Raw genomic sequence first — 20,334 nt, 5'->3', positions numbered from 1 at the left:
TGGCTTCCCAAAGGGCTGAGGGCTTTGTTTCCTAAGTCCTGAAGTCTTTTTTTTTTTTTTTTTTGAAAAAAGGATGTTGGCAGGAGTCCATATCTTCTTTTGAAAAGAGTTCCAGGAATGATACTTCTGGTACTTCTGTTTTTGTTTTTTTACCACTTTGTTTTGGTAGCGATAGAGTATTGGGGAGGTACAGATAAAGGAGTGTCAGCTGACTGTTTTTGGCTGGGCTGTTGTGAGCTCAATAAATATTAAGCACAATTGGAGTGAATGCCTCTTTTGGTGGAATAATCATTTCAGTTTGTGTCCAAAAGGAGTGCTTCCCTGCAACTTTCTCAGCATACATTGGCTTACTGCCATTTATTGGCTTCACTGCTTTCCTTGCCTACTGATAAGGTATGTTCAACTCTGCCTTGAGTCTTTTCCCTCCTTCCAGCCATTAATTTGAATGTAGTCATTTATTAAAGTATGTTGGATCCGTCTGATGGCTTCCCAAAGGGCTGAGGGCTTTGTTTCCTAAGTCCTGAAGTCTTTTTTTTTTTTTTTTTGAAAAAAGGATGTTGGCAGGAGTCCATATCTTCTTTTGAAAAGAGTTCCAGGAATGATACTTCTGGTACTTCTGTTTTTGTTTTTTTACCACTTTGTTTTGGTAGCGATAGAGTATTGGGGAGGTACAGATAAAGGAGTGTCAGCTGACTGTTTTTGGCTGGGCTGTTGTGAGCTCAATAAATATTAAGCACAATTGGAGTGAATGCCTCTTTTGGTGGAATAATCATTTCAGTTTGTGTCCAAAAGGAGTGCTTCCCTGCAACTTTCTCAGCATACATTGGCTTACTGCCATTTATTGGCTTCACTGCTTTCCTTGCCTACTGATAAGGTATGTTCAACTCTGCCTTGAGTCTTTTCCCTCCTTCCAGCCACTGCCTGCTGGCATGCAGGGTGTTTTCCTTGGCACTTTATGCATACAGGTTTAGTAGCTGAACCTACATTATTTTGTGATCTTTTGCACAAGCACATGGAAGGGTACAATGACAGGCTATTTGCAAATTCCCATACTTTTTACCCGAAGCACCTTAAGGGATTTGGAACATATGGCCTTACGGGGCAGTGCAGATATCCAGGTGCAATCGAATTTGGAGACTTGAAAGTAAGTACAGTGGAGCCCACTTTATGATTGGTTCACTATACGATCAAATCACTTTATGATGGACTCTTCATAATAAAATACCTTTCACTATACGATATGTAGAAAGCGTTGGATATTGTCATCACGTTTGCAATTTGAATTTTAATTAATTAATTCTATAAAGCATTTAGGGCATAAGCTTCAAGCTATGGAAAAGTCTAGACTATGTATAAGTACAGTGCAAAAGCATCAATAATACATAGCTAAATCTGAATGGACAGAATATTAGCAAAGCGGCATCGTTTTAAGTTATATCTCATTGTGAATACCTTCACAACGAGTTGCCACGATATTGCACTATTTCGAATAAGTAACGCTTCACCTGAGGAGAAGACTAATGTTACTTATTCTCAGATGGATACCACCACCCAGATGGCACTGTTTCAGGGCTATTTGGCCCTTCTTCGGTGGGTGGGTAGGTACCTGAGTGATGCAATGATGGCAAAACAGTTATGAAGTATAACAACACAATATGAGAGATACTTGATGGTGTATGATGTATTTAGACTATAAAGCGTTTAGGGCATAAGCCTCAAGCTATGGAAAGGTCTAGTGGGCCGAATGAAATTTTCGCATCATGATGCAGGCCGAATGAAATTTTCGCATCATGATGCAGGCCGGAATAGATTGAACGATTTTATAAAAAAAATCAGAACCTAAAAAATGTTATATTACTTGAATTACCAAATTATTAATGTATTTTTAAAAAAAATATCTGAATGTCCAATTATCATTGAAAATGCGACATTCGGCATCAATTTTTTTTTTTTTTTTTTTTTTTTTTAATTGGCTCATTTTATGGGCTATAAATTATATTAAATTAAAAATTGTAATAATTAGAAAAGGTATAAACATAAAATATCTCGCACCAATATTATTTTTTTCAATAAGAAGTCAAACCCAAAGGAACTTCGTTCGATCGATGCTACATAATAATTAGGAAATAACTCTGCCGCTGCGTAGAATCACTTGGTTACTGTTGTACTGGCCACAATTCCCGATTGAACCAAATTAAGCCGAACGTTTACGACGAGTGTAGTGGGGTATGGATTTTCTATATTTATGCATTTACCGAGGGGGACCGGATTCAACATCGTCGCGGGCCGGCTGTTGCCCACCCCTGGTCTAGAGCCTTATGCCCTAAACGCTTTATAGTCTAAATACATCATACACTATCAGGCATCTCTCATATTGTGGAGTTATACTTCATAACTATTTCGCCATCACTGCATCACTCGGGTACCTACCCACCCACCGAAGAAGGGCCAAACAGCCCTGAAACAGCACCAAGGGGAGCCTGATGATGCCCAGAGTTTCCAAGAATAGATAACAACAGCCTTCTCCAATGGGGAAGCATTGCCTATTTGAGGAGTTTGAGTGGCGTGAGTTGGAGTTACTGTCCCTTTCATTCTTCTACACCGTTTCTTTTCCTCTTCCACTCCTATTACTTTCCCTCTACCTTTTTGCTTTTCTAAGTCTAATAGGGACATGTGGATAGTCAAGTTATTATGCCACACAAATACAAAATAGCCCTGAAATGGTGCCGTCTGGGTGGTGGTATCCATCTGAGAATAAGTAACATTAGTCTTCTCCTCAGGTGAAGCATTACTTATTCGAAGTAGTGCAATATCGTGGCAACTCGTTGTGAAGGTATTCACAATATGTGATATAACTTAAAACGATGCCACTTTGCTAATATTCTGTCCATTCAGATTAGGCTTTGTATTATTAATTAATTCTATTAAACAGAGCTTTAAAAAAAACAGAAATGAAGAGAAGAGTCTGAAAATTTATTTTTGTTTTTTTTGATTTCGGTGAAGGGGAAACACATTTCACCATAATACTAATACCCACAGAATTCCAGTTATCAGTATTAGGTCCTTGAGGTTGTCACAGACATTCTCTCAGATATGCCAGACAAGCTGTACTTGCTACCTGGGAGTCTAAAACGCTGATGGAACTGATATTCAGGTGACACTCAAGTCAAGTGGACCCAATTTCGGCGAAGTCCTGAGGGTCTGTGACAGCCAAATCCTCTGCTTGCACCTTCACGGTGGTGGGACTGTTAGTAATCCCGGGTATAACCTCCATGCACAAGTACATGGTGGGTGACCACCCAGGTGTGAACCAATATAAGCAGGGGTTGAGGTGTGGCACCAACACCACAGGGAGGATTGCCGCCACCAGGCAGTACTAGGTGGTAGATGACTCTCATCAACCGGTGAAATACCACCACTTTGCTTATTGGAGGCGTGAAGTGGTGGAACCCATGTCTAGTCTCTAGAGCTAAGTTCCGGTCAACCCTTCCCTATCTCTTCCATCATGCAGTATGATTGATGACTTTTGAGATTATGATGAACGTAGTGGCGAGATCCAATATTCCTTACATTTCGAGGGTACAGCTCTAAAACGGTGTTCGCAGGCCGGCCGCTAGTTAGTACACCGGACCGAACCTATTGATAACTCTCTAGGAGGCTTCCAGATCAGCTAGTGTATAATCTTGCTACCTCTATTCTGCCAGATAGTGACTGGAGGGAGTCCGAGTAGTGTGTATGCAGGGAGCATTGTCGTGGCCACATTATGTCAAGGATTTGGGTATATTCTTACCACGTGTACGCCATATTCAAAAATTTCATTACTTCATACAGCATGTCCCACCCACTTTTTCTTACTATTGAATACACCACGAATTGTCAAACTAATAGAGCAAGCTTATCTGTAAAAAGATCTAAACCTCCCAAGCACTTCCTAATTCATTTCACAAATATACGTGGTCTCAATTCTAATCTCAACGATGTCCATTTCCACTTGCAGTCTGCCAAACCCCATATATTTTTTCTGACAGAATCTCAGTTATTGGTTTATTCAACTACTGATCATCTCAGATGCCCAAATTATTTGCTGTATGATTCCTTTCGCCTCAAAGGTGGTACTTGTGCATATGTCCGTTCTGATATTCCCTGCCAGAGACTTGGCAATTTGGAATCTCCTCTCTTTGATCTTCTCTGGCTTAAAATCTCTCTACCTTATTGTGTCAAATTCATCTGTTGTCTCTACATTCTCCCAACTCCACTAATCACTTGGAGCTCTTTGACTTACTATCTTTGCAACTTGACTTTCTCCAGTCCAACTTTCTTAACAGTGAGGTAATTTTCCTTGGTGATTTTAATGTTCACAACTTCAGCTGGCTTCCGTTTTCTAGTCACACCGTCCCAGCAGGTCGAGATGCTGAGGCTTTTGCAATTACTAATGACCTAGCACAGATTGTTCATTTATCTACAAGAATACCGGACAATCCTAATCATACAGCCAATACACCTGATCTTTTTCTCACAAACAACCCTTCTAAGTACATGGTCGAAGTGAGAGGTCCTTTAGGCACTTCAGATCACAACTTGGTGATTGTCTCCTCTCCAATGGAACCTTTATCTCATGGCTATTCCCAACTTTGTGTTGTTTGGCATTACAAGAATGCCAAAATGGGATGACCTGAGAGATTTCTTTTCTTCTTTTCCTTGGTCGGATTACTGTTTCAAAACTTCTGAAACATAAACATTTGCTCAGATCGTATCAGTGAAATTATTCTTGCAGGAATGGAATCCTTTATCCCACACTCTACTTTAAAATCTCATCCTTTATCTAAACCTTGGTTTTCCAATAAATGTGCTAAGGCTGTTCAAGAGAAGAATGTTGCATATCATAATTGGCTGGTTTCTAATTCTTCAGTTTCATTTTCTGCCTACATCAAAGCTCGCAACAATTGTAAAGCAGTTATTAATCAGTCCAAACTAGAGTTTGAACAGGCTAAGAGTAGAAAACTTGCTTTTTGCCCTAATGGTAGCCGAGCATACTGGTCTCTTGTCAAAGCTAGTGGCCGCAACTTTTGCCCATCTCTGCTCCCACCTCTGTCCAAACCAGATGGTTCTGTTGTCACTTGAGCCAAGGATAAAGCTGACCTGCTAGCATCCCATTTTTCTTCCAGCACATCTATTAATGATCTTGATAAAAACACCTCCCACCATGCTCCATTCAATGCCTCCTGTGGTCTTCTGTCAAAAGGATATCAGATGGATTTTGATGAATCTTGATGCTAAGAAAGCTCCAGGTCCTGATGGTATTTCACCACTTGTTCTCAAAACCTGTGCTCCTGAACTTACTCCTAATCTTTGCCACCTTTTTTCACTTTCTTATTCCAAAGGTGTTTTTCCTTCTGCTTGGAAATTTGCTCATATCCAGCCAGTTCCTAAAAAGGGTGACAAATCCCTCCCATCCAATTATCATCCCATTGCAATTACTTCTACTCTTTCTAAAGTAATGGAGAAATCAATTAACCGCCAACTCTTAAACTACCTAGAAACCTTCCGTCTGATCAACAATCGCCAGTATGGATTCCGTCAGTGTCGATCCACTGGTGATATTCTGGCTTATGTTACCCATTTATGGACTAATTCAATGGAAAGGTTCGGTGAAACACAAGTAGTTGCTCTTGACATCTCAAAGGCTTTCGATCGTGTTTGGCATAAAGGTCTTCTAGACAAGCTTCCATCTTATGGTTTGCCAACTGTTTTTAGTAATTGGTTATCCAGTTTTCTCTCTGATTGCTCACTGAGGGTGATGGTAGATGGCTCTCTGTCTTCTAACTTCTCCACTAATGCTGGTGTCCCCAAGGTTCAATTCTTTCCCCCCACTCTTTTCCTCTTGTATATTAATGACCTTCTTCCATTGACTGGAAATCCTATCCATTTTTCCGATGATAGCACATTGCATTCCACTTTCCATTTTGAGAAACCTTGTTCTGCTCAATCAGCTTCAACTTCTCAAATCTGCTACCAATTCCTTAAATGCCGATCTTCAGGTATTTCTCCAGTGGGGCAAAGACAACTTAGTTGATTTCAACCCTTCTAAAACTCAGTCTTGTCTTATATCTCGCAAAAAGGATTTTTCTGCTCCTATGCTTATCTTTAGTGACACTCCAATTTCTAGGCAAAATGATATCTCTCTTTTGGGGATTACCCTGACTTCTAATCTCTCATGGCACAAGCACATTACAAATATTGCTTCCTCTGCATCTAAAAAACTTGGTTTTCTCTTTCGCTCTGGGCGTTACTTTTCTTCCAAACAGCTGCTCACTCTGTATAAATCGCAAATCCGCCCAGCCATGGAACCTTGTTCCCACATCTGCGGTGGTGCCCCCAAAACCTCTCAGGCTTCTTGATTCCATTCAGAAGAGGGCAGTTAGGTTAATTAATGATTCATCTCTAACAGAGTCTCTCCACTCACTTTCTCATAGATGCACTGTTTCTGCTGCATGCCTCTTCTACAGATACTTCCATGGGCACTGTTCTTCTGAATTGGCTTCTATAATTCCCACTTCCTTTCAAAACAGTCCGAACACGTGCCGCCACCAGCCAACATCCATTTACTGTCCAACTTCAAACACACAGAACCAACCTTTCATCTTCCTCATTTAACTGCCGTTTTCTGGAACAAACTTCCTTCATACGTATTTTCTGAAAATTACAATCTACAGAAGTTCAAGTCCAATGTCCACAAATATCTTCTTTCGTCTTCTCAACCTCCAAGCCAAGCATGGTACTAAGTACTATAGGTTCTAGTATCTCTCGTGTTTGGGGTTCACAAAAAAAAAAAATAATAAATAAATAAAATTATCGCAAATGCAATAAGATAGTTTACTACCCGTTTATAATAGCTTGCGCTAACAGAAAAGCCCAATATACAGTAAATTGCAAATTGTTTTATGGTCGTGACCTCCCAAAACGTGCTTTAGAAAAATATCATAAAGGCATTCAAAATTCATTCTTATAACAAAACATAGCAATAAACGGTGAAAGTGTAATGCATTTTAATGATTTCAGCAGCTGATTCTACTAATCAGTGATCACTGGTGCCTACTTATTTCGCTCCGTATTGGCTTACAATTGTCTCCGACTGGACCACGTGGTCCTTTGTCTCAGCCAATAGCAGCATTTGTAAACATGTTGGGCACGTGTTTTGTTTTCGTATCCTTTAGTTCAAGGGATTTTTTTTTTGTGGTTACTACCCATAAATTTACTGTGTTGAATTCTTGAATGTACAACACTGAATAATATGGCCCCTAAAGAGCGCTGTAAGAAGAAAATTAATTAAAATTAAACAAGAAATAGTGAAAAGACATGGTACTAAAATTAGTTCATTGGTATGCAAATATGGTTTTTCACAATCAACCATAGTGAAACAAAAAGAAAACCTTAAAGTTAGTGATGAATCTAACAGAGTCCAAAAAGGCAGAGAACTTATTGTAGAAATGGAAAGCTTTTGTTGCTGTGGATAAAAAAAAACAAATGAAGAGTGATACAGTTCCTGAACAATACATGTGCAAAGCAGATTTCTGAGGACTTAAAGACTAAAACACCTTCAGCTAGTGATATGCAATATGGGGACTTTAAAGCTAGCAAAGGTTGGTTCAACCGTGTTAGAAAAAAAGTCCGAAATTAAAAGTGTCATAAGACATGGAGAGGCTTGCGGTGCTGATCAGGAAGCAGCTGAAAACTTTAAGGTGGAGTTTCAAGAGCTCGTTGACAAAGACTTGTTGACTTCCTCAACAAGTCTTTAATACAGATAAAATTGGCCTCTTTTGGAAAAGGATGCCTAGGCAAACATACATCGCAAAAAAAGAGGGCTCATTGCCTGGTCATAAGCCTATGAAAGATAGGCTTACTCTGCTATTAGGATCCAACGCCTGTGATGATTTTAAACTTAAGCCAATGTTGGTTTACCACTCAGAAACTCCCAGAGTGCTTAAACAGCAAAAGGTCATCAAAAGCAGGTTGGGTGTCTTTTGGCAGTGTAACAAGAAGGCCTGGGTGACAAGACACCTCTTCAATGAATGGGTATTTTGAAGTGTTTTGTCTATCAGTCAAAGGTTCTTTAGAAAAAAAAAAAAAAAAAAAGAACTTCCTTTAAAGGCACTGTTAATTTTGGATAATGATCCAGGTCATGATTCCCAACTTGCCCGATCTCTGGAGGAGCAATTTAACTTCATTACTGTCAAATTTCTCCCACCCAATATCACCCCTCTTCTTCAGCCGATGGATCAGCAAGTGATTGCCAACTTTAAAAAAAATTTACACAAAGAAGATGCTTGCGAAGTGCTTTAAAAGAGACTTCAGAAGACAGAGCCATCACCTTAAAGGAATTCTGGAAGACCAGGTTTAACATCTTAGACTGTGTACAAATGACTGTCAGTTCTTGGAATGAAGTTTCAACTCTGTGCCTCAATGCAGCCTGGAAGAACTTATTGGCCTTCATTCATTCAAGATTTTGAAGGATTTGAAGCTGAAGGTGTTCTAGAGGAGGAAATTCACTCTTGGTGAGTCCTTGGCTCTGTGGAGAGTTAATTGCAGACCACGGAAGGGAAGTAACAACAGAGGAGCTCCAGGAATGAGAGCAGATTGGCCAGCATGACAGAGGAGATGAGGAACATGAGGAGGATGATCTGTGCAGCAACAACAAGAAATTAAGGAAATGTTTGCTGCATGGGATATTGTGAAGAGGACAGTAAGAAAAAATCCAGATATTGAAACCACTGAATTGATGACCTGCAAATTTGAAGATCAGGTGTTAAGTTATTTCAAGAACCTTCAGAGAGAGAGCGCCAAAAGCAAACCACTCTGGACAGTTTTTATACCATAAGTAGCAAGAGGCAGCGATTGGAAAGAGCACCAGATCCTGAAGTTTGTCCCGATATCTTCATGTTAAAAGATTCTCTTCCAGCTCCATCACCACACCACCATTGACACAGCTTTTCCAATGTAAGTTAAATGAAAATTACCATTTTTTTTTTTTTTTAGTGTTTATAATTATCATTTTAAACAACGTTTGGGGGAGGGGGGAATAAGTAAAAATGTGGCACCATCAGCGTTTTTTATATCTTTTTTCTTTCATTTGTATCATGCTCTACCGTTTATTCTGGTGTATAAGATGCATCACAATTTTAGGGAGAGTTATTTTTAGATAAAAGGTGCGTGGTATACACTGGAAAATACGGTATTCAGTATTCTATATAAAACTAATACAATTTCTGTTATAAAAATCACCTTTTACAGAGATAAATAGCTTAGTTATATAGCAAAAATTTCAACTTCCGAGGACTTGGAACGAATTATCAAAAAACAGTGTACATTACGATATTTTCACAATACGATGGTGTCTCTGGAACAAATTAATATCATAAAGGAGTCCCCCGTATGAAGTTTCTAACGGGTACTAGATTCCCATCCCTATGTCTGAATATTCTTTTTAGTGCTGTCACTCCTTGTAGCTTAGGTTTGGAATGTGTTCCTTCTGAAATTTCCATAAGTCCCACTTGGAAATCATGCCATAAGATGAATTTGGTGTTTTATGTGGGATAACTATAATTGGTATTCCCCTAAGAGAGGTGGCTTGAGTAAACTGTTCTGAATGCTTATTTTTAGGTTTGAATAAGAGATCAACCAGAACATAGCCACTTTAATGATTTTGGAGAGCCTGCCAAGCCTTCTAAACCCCTTTTGTATAAAGAATGGTGATGTCTTTGCTGTGGGCTTTTCACTGCAGGTGGATTATCAGGAAGCATGGTATAGGTCCTGATACCTCCTCTGTTCTGGGTCTTTTTGCTGTTGTGGTAGCATTATCATGCATGTCTGAGTTTTCTGGTAGGGACCATGTTGGGGTCCCAGAAGAAAAGTTTGCATTATAAGGATTTGTGAGTGTTTTTGTACTGGTTCAGTACTGAGCCCAGGTTCCCCACCTACTACTGAGCTAAAATGAGATGCCCACTACCAGAAAAGCAATAAATGCACTCTGGAGTGGGACACCAGTGCTACCCTGACACTATATCCACACCTCCGCAAGCTTGAATCTGTTCTCTCAGACCATGAGTAGATGCATGGCATCAACGTGGTTACCCTTGCAGGTGAACCCACTAGCCAATTGATCCTGGCCAAGCTATCCCGAGCCACTCATCTTGTTGAAGCAGAGGCCAAAGTGATGTATTGAAGCCTGGCCCTTCAATTACCAGGATCTCCCTTTTGAATTTCCATGGGTCGCAGCACATGACAAACTCTGTATTCCTATGGTGTAGCCTGGAACCTGGGCTTTGGACCCCATGATGCTAATCTGAAGGCCCAGTAGCATCACTGGGAGGTCCCCTCACCATGTACAGCAGGTGCCAGTGTCAAGGGGCTGAAAACAAGGACCCTATTTTATTTCTTCAAGAGAAAGGAGAGGCACAAATTCACCAGCAAAGAATACTAAATCACAAATCACTTGGCACCAACAGAAAAGTATTGGCAAGTGTTTGGATGGGAGGTGCGGCGGGAAATTCCCAAGGTATTTGGGGGGGGATTAAAGTCATGAGTCTGAGCACCCGATGTGAGGAGGGTGGTTATCAGGTAACGTTAAACCCCATACACGTACCTGGTATGGTATACCAGCACTGGCTAGACCAGTGCTGGTACACCATGCTACATGCAGGCAGTGTGACAACTTCCAGATTGCATTTTCCAACTGTAGTCATGACAGACAGACAGAGCAATTTTTTTTTTTTTTTCCCGTTTTAAACACAAATCTGTCGCACACCTATCATTATAGGAGTATACAGGACATTTCAAAAAAATTGTTTATATATCTAAAGAAGGGAAAACGCACACACACACACTTTCCTTCTTCACAGGATGTTTAGGCTGATGCCCATGAAATCACTGGGCATGCATCTTTTTAATCTGAATGTAATCCACCTTTGATAATCTCAAGATCCTACAGCAGAGTGGGAGTGCTCATGGTGTGACGTGCTCCAGTTACAGCCAAGAGTAGAATTCTACATATGCTGTATTTTTCACTTGTTGCTAACTACAGTTGCTCTGAAGAACCAGATGCCTTACACACCTATTACAGAGCAATAGGTCTGCAATACTTATGTTGATCAGGAGGCTTGCCTGTGTTTTTAAGAATAATTCTAAGGTTAGCCAATTTCCACGTGTCTGGGAATTGGTCTGTGGTGCAACAATTGTTAAACAGATGAAAGATATGATCTGGTATATTGCCGCTTGTTCAACCTCCATGAGGTTTTAGCCTGGATTTGTTTTCCTCAGTCATGTCAAGATCTGCTTTCAATTCTTCTAATGTGGGGGGGGGGGTTCTGTCACATCAATAAGGTAGTTAGAATTTTCAGCACAGGTTTCTTGCTCTTATTCTGTCAGGGTCTGGCTATCTGTGGGGAACATCACATTTGGAATATTTTTCATGGTGTTCCCTAATGTGTAGGTTGGGGATCCATTTGGTGTGTTGTGTAGTTTGCATGATTTCACCTCTTTGGAGGTTGTTTGTTTCAATCTGGGGGGTGGGGGGTGGGGGGGAAGAGGAAGAGAGAGAGGGTGTAGTTATTTTGTTTTTAGGAGCATTAAGCAATTAAGACCATATTGCTCCGGGAATATGTGGTGGTCATTCCCTGACCTTTCAGCATCCTCCATATTTGGTGGTCATGGGCTCAAATCCCGGTCTAATCAAGAAGCATTTGCTACACTGCTGCTCCTGCCCACCTGGTTACGGAGGCACCTGGGGGGGGGGGGGATCTTGGCCATATTAAGCTTACAGAGGTCTTTGTACTGTTCTGTGAAAAGCTTATTTCTTACTGAGCCTATTCTGTGAGTGCTTATATTTCTTACTGTGTGTGATCTTATGGACAGGTATTTGGAACGAATGGAGGGGTGGAATTGGAGGGGTTTTTTTTTTTTTTTTTGCTGATGCTGCATAAGCTTGCATCATATGCCTCTACTAATGCTAATCTTTGAAAAGCCTTTCTAGATTGGTGTACCCTGCACCTGAGGATAAGATTAGGACACCAGAGGACAGCATATCTTTTGCAGCATTTCTGCCTCATGCAGTGAGTTTATTACAGTGATCTGCACGTGATAGGTGGTTGAAGGCTTCAAGTAGAACATTCAGCAGGCTAAACTGCAAGGTTTCCCAGTTGGCCTTTTTGATGTTAAATCTGGTAAAGCCGTACATTCGTGGCAGCAGTGTTACTCTGTGTGCACCAGGCTAAAGGTTACACAACACAGTGGCCAGAGGTTTCAGCCTCTTGGACCTGCCATTCAGTGAATTTATTAGTGATTAACCCTGTAAGCCAGTATGGCATCAATGTCTCTTTCCATATCTTAAGTATAATCAAATGCTTTCTTCTGCACATCTTTGCTTCAATTTTGTCCTCCCCATATCGTTTTCCTTCAATATTTATAGTTCAACTCCATGAAACTCAATTCTTAATGTGCTACTCAACATCCCAGCTTGAATTTAATCACACTGGCTTCCTGAAAATACATCCTTATTTTCCATTACTAAAGTTCTTGGGTGCCATTTCATATGCTTACATCTACTGGTTGTCTCAAGGGCTTCCCAGGGTCTACAAGTGCAGTCAGTTTCCAGTTCCATTTTTTTATTTCACATCAATCCAAAAAAGGCATTCTACCAAGTTAGCCTTCTCTGTTCTTCTGCTGTTTTCCCTCCGTGTTATTTACTGTAAATGTGGGAAGAACTGTGAGGGCCTCATTCTAACTATCCCAATTCTTATAGGGAGAGAATAAAAATTAATCTTTCAGTCAACTAGGGAATTGTAATTAAATTGTAATTAAATTTCAAATGTGGCTATTATGATGTCAAAATTATGCATTAAAAAGCTAAACTGCAGCCATTATCAATCCATTACAGGATGGAAGCCTCCTCAACATTTCATGTTGAGGGAAAAGGACCATAACTTACCATGCTGGTCCAGTGCAGGTTGGAAAATCTACAGTATTTAATAGTCAGGGGCTTGAACTCCTGTCTACTCAAAGTGTGTGCTACAGCACTCCCACTCCTGACCACTCAGCTACAGATGCCATATTATTTGTGTTCAATTTCATACATGGAGATTTTCTACTCTCACTGAAGGACGAGCACTGAGTTTAAGTGTTTTAGGCTTTTGTTCAATTAGAGAGAAATACCATTGTCCAAGGAGTTTAATTTGCTATCTTTCTAAAAATTGTACATCACCTGAATACTTGGATCTCTTATATATTTAAAAATCTTGGACACCATAAGGACAGCTTTTTCAAAGTTTCTCATTATCTAGCAGGTGGCGGCTATTAGTGAAAGCACACTGAACTGTGAATAATGTATTTTGTCTAAATGAACATCCAAGCAGTGCATGGAAGTAAAACTTTCACTTTAAAAGCAAAAATGTTATGTTTACCTTAACTCCTAGAACTGAGCCATCTCTGGAGTACAATATTATAGGACTTTGTGGGTACTTCAATGCAGTGGTTGAAATAAAATCAAAATTCATACACTGTACATGCTTAGATTTCGATCACAGAGACTGTGCTTTCTGTGAAGTCAACCACTAAGTAATAAGCACTAAGAAATTAGTGCCTATACAAATATTTAGATTAAAGGTAAACATAACAGTTATTGTTTTAAAATAGAAATTATACTTCCATACACTGCTTGGATGTTCACTTAGTTTACAGTTTGGAATACCTTCTCTAACAGAGGACACCCACCACTGATGAAAAGTCCGCAAGTTTCAAAACTGCTGTCCTGCTAATATCTCCAATTTTTAAACAAAAAATTTTAAACATAAAAGATTCATATATTCAAGTGAGGCTATACAATTTAAAAAGATAATTTTATTGTATAAAATTGTAAATTATACATTTTAAAAGTGGTAACTTAATAACAGTGTTTGTCTCTAAGCTAAACATAAGCTCAAGCCTAAGTGCAAGTACTCAGCACTATTTTCAGGGAGGATACAAGTCTTTTCACAATTCAAATCAAACATAAGGTAACAAACAAATTTAAATTTATTTTATTTCAACTACTGCATTGAAATACCCCTGCAGGCTTGAAAATGAGAAACAGTTACATATCAAAAATTCACCAAGTTGAAGTGTTTATAGAGTTATTTTCAATAAACTTTGAAAATTTTCAACCAAACAGCTTAATCTTTACACAAGATAGTTAAGTATCACTCACTGTACTCCACATACAAAGATTATTAGAGCTTCAGTGGTGGCAAGAACATGGAAATGTATAATAATATACTAATTTTTATTTAAATAAAACTAAAAATGCAACTAGGCATATTTTAAGAGTAAGATTCTATATCTATATAATCTCAGCGTAGATACACCATAGACAAATCTTAAAAAAACTATGGTAGTAGTGTGGAATGCATCATTTCATCTGTATCATCTCATATTGTGCTCATCCTTTACAAGTTGCCCGCGTATTGCATTACCTCAAATAAGTAATGCTTCGCTAATAGAGAAGACTTACTTGTTCTTGGTGGGCACCACCGAGAATAAGTAACTTTCTTTAAGAGAAAGTCTATGGTGTATCTACACTAATTTTTATATAACACACTGTTAGTCACTAGGCCTACATAACACACCTATCAATTTGTAAGCATAACTGGATTTAACATTATCATGGTAATTATATGTCAATTTTTAATGCACATGAGCTTCCAGCTATTCTCATGTCAACTCTCATTAATATTTAATAGTTTGCTGGTGCTACTCTGGTTTTAATATTGTTTTTAATATTTTAATATGACCCGATTTCCAACATTGTGTCATTCTGTTGTTAACAGTTGCACAATGTTTAATGGAATTAAAAAGGGCAATAGATAGATTGCTAGAAATATTAACTAACATTACTAAATTTTTCACATTACATATTACCATACATTATCAATATTATTAAATGCCTTGGTAAAGGCATTTTTTGTACATAAAATGTCCAGTACATCTCAAATCTGAAGCTTTTCTGCTTAGCTTTGAAGTCATAATTATATATTACCTTGAACATAGTCAAGAAGTCTTCTGTTAGTGGACCTGTATAGGTATTTACTGGAACATAAGTATTAAGTTCTGCTAATTGTCGTACACATGCTTCTGCTCTGTTTTTACCAATATCATCTTCCGTCAAATAGAACTTAAAAAAAAAAAAAAAAAAAAGTTAGCATTTTCCAAATGAAACTATAACATAGTATATATATAACTATTCATTTCAACAATACAATCAATGCAAACTATAGATGACCGATTGGACTGGATTTTAGTTTTATTGGCTCTTTACAGAATTCACTGTAATTTTAAAGGATTTCAAGAACCAGCAGAGAATCATACAAAATGAAACAGAAATGGTAGTTAATATTGCTAACCAATTGCAGCTTGGAGGTTTCTACAACTGACGTCACTGATCTGCTTCAAACACACAATGGGGAACTCACAAATGAAGACCTTGAAATGGGAAAATGTGAAGAAGCTGAGGAAGCAGAAGATTTAACAAATGAAACTCCTGTTTGTTCCTTCACTCTCATGGGGCTTTACAACACAGAAAAGGCAATTGAGATTTTTGAGTAACAAGGTTCAAATTAGAGCACTAGAAAAGTTGATAGATTTTTTTTAAAAATGCTATCATGAAATTTATAAAGAAAAGAGAAGACTGTCTTTGAAACAAACAACTCTTGAAGCATTTCCGAAGAACAAGACTCCTCGTGCTTCCAACAAACTGCGTGCCGAGCCAACAATGAGTGAAATACCATCAACGAGTGTGCATTTAGTCGATGAAGAATAAACATTAACATTTGTATGACAATCTCTTTATTATTATAATAAAGAAATTATTATTGTTCCAATTTCAGCAAATCCATAAAATTATGGATCTGCTGAAACTGAAACATTGTTCAGTCATCAAATTTCTCACCAAAGAAGGAAATGGGCCAAAGGACATTCATGAAAGGTGGCTGTATATGGCAACAGTGCACCTTCAGAGTACCAGATGAAATTCTGGTCAGAACAATTCAAGCAGAGTAGAGTCCATCAAAGGTAATCCATGTCCAGGAAGGCCTGACAGCAACCACTCCAGATGTGCCAAGCTGTAGAAACCCCTGTGCTGAATAACAGATGTCTCAAATCTCTAGGGAATGTGACATATCTCAAGGGAGCAGTTATAACCATCCTCCATGATATTTTGGGGATGAGTAAGGTCAGTTGCAAGGTGGGTCCTCAGATTTCTGACCCCCGTGCAGAAGCAATTCAGAGTAGTGTTGAGAGGAGAATTTAGAGTTTTATGGAAGGGATCCTGAAACTTCCATCTCCAGAATTTTTACAAGTGATGAAACATGAGTTCATCAATGGGATTCTGAGACCAGGCAAGAATTAATGCAATGGAAGCACAAGGCTTTTCTCCCATCAAAAAATTCTGGATGCAACTTTCAGCTGGAAAGATTATGGCAACCATTTTATGGGATGCTGAGGGAAATTTTATACATTCACTACTGGAACAGAAGCAGACAGTCACTGGGGAGTCACATGCATCCCAACTGTACAACCTAAGGGATGTCAAAGGAAAAACGATGTGGAAAAATTTTTCACAGGTGTGTTGCTTCTTCATGACAATGCACCAGTAATGTGCTGTTGTTGCTGCTTTAAGAGACTGACTTTACAGAACTTACCCATCCACCTTACATTCCTGTTTCGACATCAAGAAAAATGAACGTGGATGTTGCTTTACTGGTGATAATGAACCAAACTCTGCTGTTTCTGCATTCTTTGATGGAGAGGGCAAAGAATTTTATTTGTGTGGTATTTCCTCATTGCCAACAAAACTGAATAAATGTACTTGAGTTCAGGGGAGTTACATTGAAAAATAAAAGCAGACGATTTTTGCTTTTATCTCATTTCCTTCATGGGTAGGTAGATAATTTACTGAACATCCCTTGAATTAATTTTGTGGTCCTTTGCACTATATATCAAGTGCATGCAAGGGCACTGACGAACCATTTGCAAATAAGCATCCATACTTCTGGCAATTAAAGCACCTTGGTGGATTCGGTATACATATGGCCTTACAGGGCAGGCAATACCCGGCTGCAACTGAATTCAAAAGATATTGTTAAACTAAAAGCAACTGGATTCCCATCCCTATAAATAAGTATTCATTTTGCAGTTCAATCCTTGCAATTTTAGCAAGAACATATTTGGAGATCATGTCACTAGATGAGTTGTCTTATGGGATATTACTGTGATCAAATCACAATCATATTGTGCCTTATGAGATATTGTGATCAATCAACACCTCCTCCCGTGAATTAAAGCAACTCAGAGGAGCTGTTCTGAGTTGCTTGTCACACTGTTTCAATGAGGAACACAGCTGTTTGATGGATTTAGGATACCAACCCTTCTGTGGGTGGGGGATAAATTTTTCCTATTCAGTTTTTTTTTTTTTTTTTTTTTTGCCAGTAGAGTGCATTGTCAGGAACTAGGTGGTGGTGGACGTGATATATCTTCATTTCTGGGCCTCTTTGCTGTGGTAGCTTGTCCATCTGTCATTTTCTGATAGGGATTATATGTTGGGGTCTAGAACAGAGTTTATAGGATCCATAAGCAGTTTTTATTGATTCAGTGCCTGTGCCACCCATACACCAGAGTACCAAGGGACACTCACTAGTCAGCAATGTGTGATAGGAGTAGAATTCCAGGGCACCAAAGCATCACACCTGAAACTTCAGCAGCCTGCATCACGACACTCACTAGTCAGCAATGTGTGATAGGAGTAGAATTCCAGGGCACCAAAGCATCACACCTGAAACTTCAGCAGCCTGCATCACATCCCTCAAGACCATGAACCATTTGAATTTTATAAATTTTCCAGAATCAGCTGAGTGATCACGGGCAAGCACAGGAACTTCCATCCGGTTGAAGGAGAGGCCAAAATGGTGTACTGATGCAGGGACCTCATCCCACAATCTTGATTTCTCAATTTCTACTGACTGCAGTGCATAGTAAATGCATCAGATGCCTATGATGTTAGCCTGGAACCTTGGCTGTAAGGGACTGGATCGCAGCAATGGATATGTGGAGGGCCAGCAGTATCACAGAGATCTTCTCACCAAGTACAAGTGCACATGTCAAAGGGTCACAGCTGTTATATTTCAGAAAATGAGCATGCTGTCAATGGGAATAAACAGAAAAGTGTTTCCACAAATACAATCCTAATATTTAAACTAATACTATATTTCTCACATTACAAATGTAAGCACTCAAGATTGTTATTAAGTTTACCTGGGAAGATAAGTCTGCCATTTCACAGACCCCAGAGTCATGAATGGTAACTGATTTGACCCCACTAAGAATAACATTTTTGGCAATTTCCACACCAAGACCACGCATTCCAGAAATCAGGACAGTGGAGGTGGCCATTCGTCGCATTGCTTCATGCCCAAGGACATACCTATCAAAATTTAAATTAATATTTAAGTAAACAAGCAGAATAGCTGAAAGGATGACATTTAGAAAATATCAATAATTATTGTTCATTCATTCTCCTTCAACACAATTAAATTGGGACAATAGTTTATATACAAAAATAATTTAGCCAAATTAATCTCCTTAAATTTATGTTAAGAAATATCAACTGTAAAAAAAAAAAATAAAATAAAATAAACATTGGTAATGCCCTATAAAGCAGCAACTGCCATTCAATTATTTCTAATTCGTACAGAACAGAATATCTTTCATACTAAGCGTGTCTTGGTTACACAGAAAAATTTGCTCTGTGGGATAAAGAAAAGGGAACAAGAGAAGGAATATAGTGGAAACAAAAGGGAGAAGTTTATTCTGATTACCAGCCATAAAAATAGTCAGTGTGGAAGTGCTAATATTTTTATGATTTCTATTTTGCTCTTCTAAAGGAACCTGTTCATTAAGACTTGTCTTATAAGCAAGTTGTTCGTAAAATACATATGAATCATTTATGAAATATAAAACTGCCCCATAAACAACTGTATAAACTAACAAGCTTTTCAATAAAAACAGATACTGGTTAAAGCTAGAAATAGCATTGCTTAGATATACTGTTCGAAACTGAATTAAGAATTTTTTGATTATGTTAACATTAAAAGGAAAGAGATGAACCATATTGGTCCCCTAGTTACAAATGGCACAACTATTGATGATCCTGTTCAGGTTGCTGACAAACTGAACAAATATTTACAATATACCCATAATCATGTAGTGTTTAGAGATACGTAAACCCCACAGGTATATCAACTTCTAATTGGGAGCCAAATGATAGTAATAACTAGTGGGGAAAAAAGTGAAATAAAAATTGTTCAGGTTTAAGTAAATAACACATCTGGGGCTGTTGGATTCTATCCAATTATTATAAGTTAAGCTTATAGACAGAAATTATCCAATTATATTAAAAGAAGCAAGCTTCTTTTAATATAAGTGGATAATTTCTGTCCGTAAACTTAACTTATTCCAGGGAATAATAATGAAATCAGTGGTTAAAGATGCAGTTAATACAGCATCACAAAATGATTTTAGGGGAGATCTTTTCTGACAATCCAATTAGCTGCTATGATTCTGTAACAAAGGAACCAGATGCAGCAAATAATTTTGACATCATACTTAGACCTCAGTAAGGCTTTTGATACTGTTCCAAAGGAATAACTATTGTACAAATTGGAGCAGTGTGACATTAGAAACAAGTTACTGATGTGCACTGCTGCTGCTCTTCCTGAGCTAATATTATTAGTACGTATTACAGGTTCAGTGTTGAATCTCAGGCTACCTGCACACAGAGGACTTTATCGTATGACTCTTGTCTTGTTAAAGCAGCAAACTTCTGCAGTACGATGGGGGGGGAAAAAAAAAAAAAAAAAAAAAAGTTGCTGTATACCTCTGCACACCAACTAAAACATTTTACAGTTACCCAGATTAGAGATGAATTTTGATTGACCACTTTGATCCTTGTGTTTGAACACAATGCCATAATATATTTATACATAAATTAGTAATGTAATAAATGATTAAATATACAATAATTACAATCCTAATTACATAAATTAATGTAAAGCAGCATGAATATTCAAATATTGAAAGGTACACATCTATGTTAACAGTTGTCTCTACCATCTGCCGTGCTGATATGACACCCCATAGTCCGATTTTTTCATCATGAAGCAGTTCTTCGTGGAGTTGATGTGGATTTTCAGTTGCCCAGTACCTCAAGTTTTGAGAATTGGTGTGTCCAGATAAATGAAACCAGGCTTCATCTGACAA

At 38.4% G+C, this 20,334-nt stretch overlaps 1 protein-coding gene across 1 annotated transcript in view; it reads right to left on the bottom strand.

Moving 5' to 3' along the window:
* The window catches only part of LOC150086946 (ubiquitin-like modifier-activating enzyme 1), a 354,098-nt gene that overhangs the window by 249,486 nt on the left and 84,278 nt on the right, over positions 1-20,334 (bottom strand). The window contains 2 exon segments of the mRNA XM_090372833.1: positions 15,062-15,196; positions 18,331-18,499. Coding sequence (XP_090228959.1) covers positions 15,062-15,196; positions 18,331-18,499 — 304 coding nt within the window.

The sequence above is a fragment of the Mastigoproctus giganteus genome, chromosome 4 (assembly GCF_048544385.1).
Source record: "Mastigoproctus giganteus isolate SK-2022 chromosome 4, ASM4854438v1, whole genome shotgun sequence".
NCBI classification, from domain to species: Eukaryota; Metazoa; Arthropoda; class Arachnida; order Uropygi; family Thelyphonidae; genus Mastigoproctus; species Mastigoproctus giganteus.
This window is presented reverse-complemented; position numbering and strand designations above follow the sequence as displayed.